The sequence below is a fragment of the Carassius gibelio genome, chromosome B15 (genome assembly GCF_023724105.1).
Source record: "Carassius gibelio isolate Cgi1373 ecotype wild population from Czech Republic chromosome B15, carGib1.2-hapl.c, whole genome shotgun sequence".
Classification (NCBI taxonomy): Eukaryota; Metazoa; Chordata; class Actinopteri; order Cypriniformes; family Cyprinidae; genus Carassius; species Carassius gibelio.
Genome location: NC_068410.1, coordinates 6,697,045 through 6,706,190, shown reverse-complemented (window position 1 = coordinate 6,706,190; position 9,146 = coordinate 6,697,045). Strand labels below are relative to the sequence as shown.

The 9,146-nt window shown below is 36.7% G+C and overlaps 1 protein-coding gene across 1 annotated transcript in view; it reads right to left on the bottom strand.

The window, feature by feature from the left end:
- Window positions 1-2,876: 2,876 nt before the first annotated feature.
- The window catches only part of LOC127973028 (uncharacterized), a 53,497-nt gene continuing 47,227 nt past the window's right edge, over window positions 2,877-9,146 (bottom strand). Inside the window, exons 11-14 of the mRNA XM_052577065.1 lie at window positions 8,436-8,492; window positions 5,801-5,845; window positions 3,528-3,685; window positions 2,877-3,281 (exon numbers count right to left, since the gene is read on the bottom strand). Coding sequence (XP_052433025.1) covers window positions 3,165-3,281; window positions 3,528-3,685; window positions 5,801-5,845; window positions 8,436-8,492 — 377 coding nt within the window. The 3' untranslated portion in view covers window positions 2,877-3,164. The remainder of the gene's footprint in view (window positions 3,282-3,527; window positions 3,686-5,800; window positions 5,846-8,435; window positions 8,493-9,146) is intronic.

Here is a 9,146-nt window from a genome sequence, read left to right as displayed (position 1 = left end):
TTTAATTCCTCGTGATGACATAAACATGACAATAGCACAAATGTGTATCACTGAAGGCTGCTGTTGTTGTTGTTATTGTTGTCGGCTTCCGCAGGCTCAAGAATTCGAGACTTTTATCCTCGTTCTCACAGTCAGAGACTTCCTCCTGGGACAAAGCTCCACGCTTTCCAAGAATCCCAAGAGGAATGCATGCCATCAGGAAAAACCATTAGACTCAGGGTAGTACCTCATCACTTAAAAACCTGCATTATATAACACTTGTGTTGTTATCAGATTATTATTAGTCTAACTTTACATAATATCTAATTACATAACTAAGTCCTCAGTAATACAAATGAATGACCTAATATGCAATTACTAGAGTAGCTTGTAATTGCACATTGTTATTGCTATTGTAATTGATATTAACGTGCAACATTTTTTCGCATTTTTAAAGGTCATGTGTGCCGACGGAAATATCCTTTCTTCTACACACTGTCTAATATGCAGAGACAACAAGGCTCAGTTTTTTTTACATTTATGAATTTAGCAGACCATTTTAATTTAGTTTGAAATTAAAATTACCAAGGGAAAAAAACTACAAAGATATCCAGTTCAAATAAATGTTGTTCTTTTGAACTTTCAACCCATCCAAAAAAAAATAAACGTAATAAAGCTGAAAATAATAACGCTTTGCATCTAAGGAATAAATTACATTTTAAAGTAGAACATTATTTTAAATAGTAAAAATATTTCAAAATATTACTATTTTCACTGTGTATTTGATCAAATAAATATTGGATAGCATAAGAAACTAATTTGCTAAAAAGGGAACATATTGTATGGTTGAAGCCGATCAAAAATAAATAAATAAATAAACAAATAAATAAATAAAAAAGCTTCTGATTTAGACCAAATTAAAAACAAATTAAATATGTATTTAGATATTTAAATATTTATGGTGAATTTAAAATGCAAAAATAGAACAGCCAACATATTTTAGACAAATAATAAAAAAAGTAAAAGTGAAAATGTTTTATCTAGTGATCGACCGATATTGATTTTTTATAACCGATACCGATACCGATTATTTGCATGTTTATGTACCCGATAACCGATATGCAGAACCGATATTTATTTACTGTTATACTTCTGTTTCTGACAATTATTACAACACAAATGAGCTGAACAAACCATTTTATTTATAACTATCACTCCCTCCTTGCATACAAAAAAAATAAAACTTTATATTTATACACAAATAAATAGAGGGGTCTGAGTCCAAAAAATTAAAGTGCACTGTTACTAAGTGTCTTTGTTTTAAAATAAAAGCTTTGATGAGGTAAAAAAATAAAAACAGGTAAAAAAATAAAGCACAAAAATGATTATAACATATTAACTCCCAGTTAAGCAGAACTAGGTTTTAGTGTAGAAAACAGAGTCTTTCAGCATTCTGCCCTGTAAGCCTGCTTCCTTTGTTTTCATAAATGGCTCGCACTTCACTGAAGGCTCGTTCACTGGGCACCGAAGACAGTGGGGGCAAAGGAACTTTCTTGACAGATGAGCAAGAATGGGGAACCTTTTCTCATTTTGTTTCCACCATTCAAGTGGCTTGCCCATCCTCCTATCAATCACTGATTCCAACTAGTGTTATTAATTATTATGTTTTGTCGGTCTAGATCATGAAATGCTTTCTGACAAAGTGCTGTAACTTATCTATGCATTTACACAAAACTATAAATTGGGCTACTCGATCGCGTGTGGAGATTATAAATAATTTCCACAGAGCTGCATTTATTTATATTTGTATTAACTAAATAATGGTTATGTAGTAAATCAAATGATTCTATAATTTAGGGGGTTTAAACGAGATAATCTTGTCAAAAATTTCATGCAGTGGCCGTGATTGAGGCTTCCTGATTATCAACCCAGTCAGGTGCTGAGCAATATGAACGAACTTTTTTTCCCGACACTATATAAAGTTAAACCGCTCTTGTCAGTTGGCATTTTATGATGTAGATTTAATCTAACGTTAGATCATGAAATGCCAACTGACCAAGTGCTGTTTGACTATAACTTAATCAACCGCGATCGCGCATGGAAATAATAAATAATTAATTTACACAAAGCGGTATATTTATATGTGTATTAGCTAAATAATTGTTATGTAGTAAATGATAATATAATCTAGGGTGTTTAAACAAGATAATCTTGTCAAAAGTTTCATTCAGTGGCATTGCTTGAGGCTTCCTGATCATCAACCCAGTCAGGTGCTGAGAAATATGAACGAACTTTTTTTCCCGAGACTATATAAAGTTAAACAGCTCTTTTCAGTTGGCATTTTATGATCTTAATTTAATCTAACGTTAAATCATGAAATGCCAACTGACCAAGTGCTGTTTGACTATAATTTAATCAACCGCGATCGCGCATGGAGATAATAAATAAATAATTTCCACAAAGCGGTATATTTATATGTGTATTAGCGAAATAATTGTTATGTAGTAACTTATAATATAATCTAGGGTGTTTAAACAAGATAATCTTGTCAAAAGTTTAATTCAGTGGCCGTGATTAAGCCTCCAGATCATCCGTCAGTTGCTAAGCAATATGAACGAACTTTCTCTTCTAGACTAATGGTGAGCAAATACAACAGATAGAGAATTAAATTCAGCGCTTTTATTTTCAACATGCACTCATTCATGTCTGTTTTATTTAATTCATGTAAAGATACGTCTTTATTGGGGCAGGACATGATGAATTACACTACTTGACTCAATGAGTTCGTCTCAATTGTTTAGAAACAAGCTGCATAAATTAACTATATCAGGAATTTATGTCTCAGATCTCATTTGTGCATGTCTTTTATGTTAAATAGAGTTGATTAATTAAAGCAAACCAAGCAGAACATATATTTTACCTGTGCACTGAGTTGTTGTTGACTGATCTCCTCAGACGCCCGGGCTGCAATGGCGGAAATCTCAAAACGGCCACAAGATGGCGCCGTAAATCGGCGAATCCGATATTACAAAACCGATACCCGATTATGGAAAATTGCTTAAATATCGGGAAAAATATCGGTAAACAGATACATCGGTCGATCACTAGTTTTATCAACTCATAAACCCAAACTGGTCTCAGGGTAGAGCTGGTCTAGACCAAAGCACACATCAGCCTCACTATTATTAAACCAGCTCCCCTCTGAGCTCAAATGGCAAGTCTGTGTCTCTTCTGCGGCTGTACACCATAGAATCATAAACTCCTGCTGTTACGTCCACATCAGCTTTACCGTACACTCTTCCCTGTGGAGAAAAGTGGAATAAATGACAACTATAAACAAAAGAGAAACTGCAAACTGTTCGATAAAAAACATTAAACCACTGTCCTACAGTTCCATAATTATGCAATCATAATGGAGCCTGTGTATATCATATCCTTTGAATTAAAATGAATTTAATTTAGACAGAAAATGTAAGCTTTAAAATGACACTATTTAACAAGTGCATCTTTCTAGATAGATCCAAATGCATGTTGGTTCACACAGTCACCTCATGGTAGGAGGATTCTGTTGCTCGTGGATGAAATTGGGCTACAGGGGGCATCAGTGAGTAACCCCGCAGGTCCTCATCCGTCCCCCAGCCTCTCACCTCCTCATAGTCATGAGCGAGAGGGTTTGTGCCGTGTCTGCCATCTGGAGGGAAAGAAACTCAGCACATGATTACTTCAACCGTGTACCTTCAAACTGCAAACACGTTTTAATTCTTAATTAATCCGTAACCAACTGTCACTGGAGGGGGTAGCTCAAATATTGAAAACTCACTTTGCATAAAAACAAAAGAGCTTTTAAAAACAGAAAACTTGAAGTAATCTAAAATGTCTCCCCTTACACAATCACAGAAAAAGAAAATATTTCTTTGTTATGGCTGCTAAGGCAAAGATCACTTTAACTCTCACTCACACTCAGGTTTGTTCATATCCACAACTTAAGTCATGTTGATGATCGATTTGTTCACAAACTTCCACTGAAAGACGGACCTGAACCATACAGTCTCTTAGCACCCACCATCCCTCAGTGTTGGGGAAAGATGCTTTTAAAAGTAATGCATTACAATATTGCATTACTCCATGAAAAAGTAACTAATTGTGTTACTTAGTTACTTTTCTGAAAAGTAATGCAAGTCACTTTTGCTTTACTTTTTGTTACCCGTGTAGTAAAAATTAGTACTCTCCTGCTACTGAGGAAAAAGAGCATCTTCAGGAGTAAATACATAGTTTGAATTCAGGTGTCATGTTTTCCAGTACAAGACAGGAGATGCTGCTTTCAAGTATTTTTATCTGAATGTTTTGCTAGAACAGCCTTTTCCAGATTCCCTGTGTAAAATAAATAAATAAATAAATAAAACGGCTGAACTGTGAGTGTCCAGTGATAATACCCGTCCGTAGCTCTCATAGACGCTGCTGTTGATGAGGAGCGTTCGCTGTACCGAGGCATTGATAAGCTCTCTGCTCGCATAGCTGGTTGAGCGGACCTGCAGAAACATCACATTTACAACATATCACACCTGCGAGTTAGAAAACATGACGAGAAAGCAGAACTTCTGCAAGCAGGGAGGAATTTCTGAGGAGCAGTCAATAAATTCAGATGTCCAGAAAATTGAAAGTATATTAGAACAAGCCAAAACTTTTGATCATGGCTCTGTCACATGTAGGCTGGTGAAGTGAACACTCTGTATTTCTCTGGAGTCTATTTATGGAGATGCAAGCTAAGCAGCGTTTCTATATGCCATCTTGAGGGCTTCCATAGCTACTGGAAGCTGAAAGGCTTCATTCAGACAGGCAGAAGTTGTTCAGAATGCCTTCCAGCCGTCACAGCATGCTGGACTTGCTTGTTAGTGCGGCTCACATCACCATTACTACTGCTCATATTAAAGCACAGGAGTTTGTTCAAATCTCGAGCTAAATATTAAACTTTATGGTACCTAGCAAACCAAGCATCACTGCACTCATGTTTTTAACAGCATTCTTATTTTTTCAGGGTTTACTCACAGAGCACTAACACGACTCTCCTTTGGTCTCCTGTCAAATGCTCCTGGTGCAAAAACCAAAGACGATCGGGTGTTACAGGGCAAAGGTCACAGGAAGGAGAGCATGACGGAAATAAAAGGTATCCAGAACATCAGACAGACAGAACACAAGGTTGTTTGTGTACGAAACATTCATCATACGCCATTTCAATTATTGGTTCCTCCCTACAAATTGTGTTGTGACAGTAGCTTTAATAAACTGATAAAAAGGGCCGTTCAAATTGAAAGCGAGAGGAGAGGACGACAGGTTCATGAATAGAGAGGAAAAAAAAAAACCGGGTGCGAGAGATGAGAGGGGAGAGACAAGACACCTGACAGTTTGAAGGAAGGGGCGAGGCGAAAAAAAGACAGATGGGGTGAGTGAGAGAGAGAATGACAGAGGACGAAAGGGAAAGGGGCGAGATAAGGGGAGAGACGAAGGGAGGAAGTGACAGCTGCCGGGGAAAGGAGAGATGGCGGGATGATGCAGACGGCTGAGGAGGCAGCGAGTGAGATAAGAGGAAAAGAGAGAGATGGATTTAAAAGTGAGAAGTCATATTAGGATTCAGACAGTTCATCCCTTTTGCGCTGCGTGCTGTCGCTGCGAGTCGACCAGTCTAGGACACGCTGTCTAACAGCACAAAGTAGAAACGGTGACACGCTGAGGAGCTGCGCTGTCATTTACCTTTCAGGCTCCGCCTTCTTTTCAACTTGGCCAATAGAAAAGAAACTCAGAGGATTTCGGAACAACAGACGACTTCCCACAGCCAGGATCACCACCACATAGACAGGAGGACCACAACCTGTTGAGGAACACGAGTTGTGAATAAAAACCACATAATATATCGGAAAATATTGTTTTATTGAAGTTATATTCAGTCAATGAATGATTTGAAATTGCTAAATATTACGACAACAATAATTTATTACTACTGTACAAGTTGAGTCATTTAATTATTTATAAACTTGTTTTTATTCATTTTCTTAAATTTGCTAAGTGAATTACATCATTTTAATTCCTTATCACTTTTATTCCATATATTTAACTCTTTGACAGATAAATGTCAAATTTTTTGCATTAGTTCTTATCCTTACTTTTTAAAACTTACACATTCCTCTTAGTTTAAACTGACTAATTAATACTTTTTATTATTGTATATTATTATTATTGTTATTATTTAACATTTTATTATTATTATTTTATAAATTGTATTATTATAATTATTATTAAGCATGTCATTATTTTTATAAAATGTATTATTATCATTATTATTATTATTAATAATGTTAAAACCTTTTCCACCATACTTCTAATTTGTCTAACATGGGATGGTACTCAAATGGTTCAGGTCATACTTAGAAGGGAGTTCTATTATGAGAGTCTAAGAGAACATATGTCCATGACATGTGGAGTCCCACACCGGTCAATTCTTGCACCGCTCTTGTTTAGCCTGTATATGCTCCCACTTAGTCAAATAATGGGAAAGAACCAAATTGCCTATCACAGCTATGCTGATGATACCCAGATTTACCTAGCCTTATCTCCAAATGACTACAGCCCCATTGACTCCCTCTGCCAATGCATTGATGAAATTAATAGTTGGATGTACCAGAACTTTCTTCAGTTAAACAAAGAAAAAACGAAGTTATTGCATTTGGAAACAAAGATGAAGTGTTCAAGGTGAATGCATACCTTGATTCTAGGGGTCAAACAACTAAAAATCAAGTCAGGGATCCTGGTGTGATTTTGGAGACAGACCTTAGTTTCAGTAGTCATGTCAAAGCAGTAACTAAATCAGCATACTATCATCTAAAAAAAACCTAGCAAGAATTAGATGTTTTGCTTCCATCAAAACTTGTTCATGCCTTTATCACCAGCAGGGTGGACTATTGTAATGGGCTCCTCACCGGCCTTCCCAAAAAGACCATTAGACAGCTGCAGCTCATCCAGAACGCTGCTGCCAGGATTCTGACTAGAACCAGAAAATCTGAGCATATCACACCAGTCCTCAGGTCTTCACTCTGCCTTTTCAGTTACATTTAGGATTGATTTTAAAGTACTTTTACTTGTCTATAAATCACTCAATGACCTAGGACGGAATTATATTGCAGATTTGTTCACTGAATATAAACCTAACAGAGCACTCAGATCACGAGGATCGAGTCAGCTGGAAATACCAAGGGTTCACACAAAACAAGGGGAGTCTGCCTTTAGTTACTATGCCGACCGCAGTTGGAATCAGCTTTCAGAAGAGATCAAATGTGCTAAAACACTAGTCACATTTAAATCTAGACTCAAAACGCATCTGTTTAGCTGTGCATTTATTGAATGAGCACTGTGCAATGTCCGAACCAATCGCACTGTATTTTAAGTATTCACTGTGTTTTATGTAAAATCATTTTTTATTTTTAACTGTTTTAAATTCATTTTAAATAAGTCCATTTTCAAATAAATTTAAATAGTTTTAAAATTGCTTGTTTTTATTTTTGTATTATTTTTCTTCATGACTATTTTACTTTATCATTGTGTACGAAATGTGCTATATAATTAAACTTGCCTTGCCTTGCCTAACAATAGTGTAAATTAATCCAATAACATATTATTTTTGTATTCATTTTAATAATTATAAAAAAATATATTCTTATTGACTCTGACATTTTAAAGCATGAAGCGTTCAAATACTTTTTGGGCACAATATATATTAATGGCAGCTGTGCTGAAACTCAGACATATATATGTTCATGATGCTGAAATATGTCTTGGGTTGAATTTGCACAACTATGCATCACTGTCCTGTTGGATTTGCTATACCATATGTCACAGTTTTGTAGAAGAGAGCGTGTGATTGGCACAGATTTGACACGCTCGAGTCATGCCTCGCCGTGTGAAAATACCTCCAGCGCCGCAAGAACCAGTTTATTCACACAGACGAAAGACACTGATGAATCTCTCGCAGAAAAAAAGCTGCCTCACACAGTGTATCATTCCCAAATCAAACTGATGACATAGGAACTATCCGAGGAAATTGAAAACCCTAATGAATCTTTTCTACACAAACCCAATCAAAATGCAAAGCAGTATCTGACGGACCTCGAATTCGCCGCAAGCTAATGTCAGTTTATTTTGTATCCCGATTCAAGGGTCAATAACTGCCACAGTGTCCCATTAAACAGCACCAAAGCGTTCAGGATTATAGCCTGTGCAAAACTGCACCAAACCACAGTGGGGAAAACATTGAGCCCCAAGGCTTTATGAAATCACATGAAACAGGCCGGTAAAGGCCATGGAAACTGAAGTACGAGCTAAGAAATTGATCTGAATTCTGGGGTGTCAGGCCTTTTCTACATTTGATAAATAGCAGCTGCAGTAAGCTGGAGGAAGAAATGCAGCACCTGCAAGAGCTGAGTCCTGGTCTGCTGGGGAGACCCCGTCATCTGCTTCCTCCGCATCTGAGAGAAAGAGAGAGAGAGAGAGAGAGAAGGTAAATCACTTACTGCAGAGGTTACAGAGTGCAGTCGCTTTGTTCTGCTCTGAGTCTATGATCAGAAAATTCTAAAAACTGAAATTGATTTATGCATTTAAAAACACTTTGCATCGAAAACACTACTAGTACTACATATAGCCAAGTCCATTAGAGTGGACTGAAAATATAGAGTAGAAAGGAAAATAATGAATTCCACTGAAAGCACAGAGGTACCAATGTGTAAAATCAAACATTATAGACTTAGTCTAGCCTGAAAAGCCCCATTGTGATGTGTAAAGGCTTTAGTCAGAGTAAATGGCATATTTAATTTCACACAAACGAAAACGAGGCACTTGAATGGACTGTACTTTCTCGTCCCCGTTTTCATTTGCATTAAATTACATATGGCTCCTGCTCGACTGGAGTGAGTTGAAATAAGGTGATTGCGGGAAGCAGCGCATGTACCTGCAAAAAAACATCTCGTGCTTTTTCATAGTCTAGTTATTGCTGAATGCTGCTCAAGCAAAACTATATGCTGTGTGTTCAAACGGAACTGAGGATTTATGGTTTTATTGGGGTTTTAGTTAGGACTGTACAAACTGTTCTGCTAGTTGTTATTCATACTTAAAGGGAAAGTTCA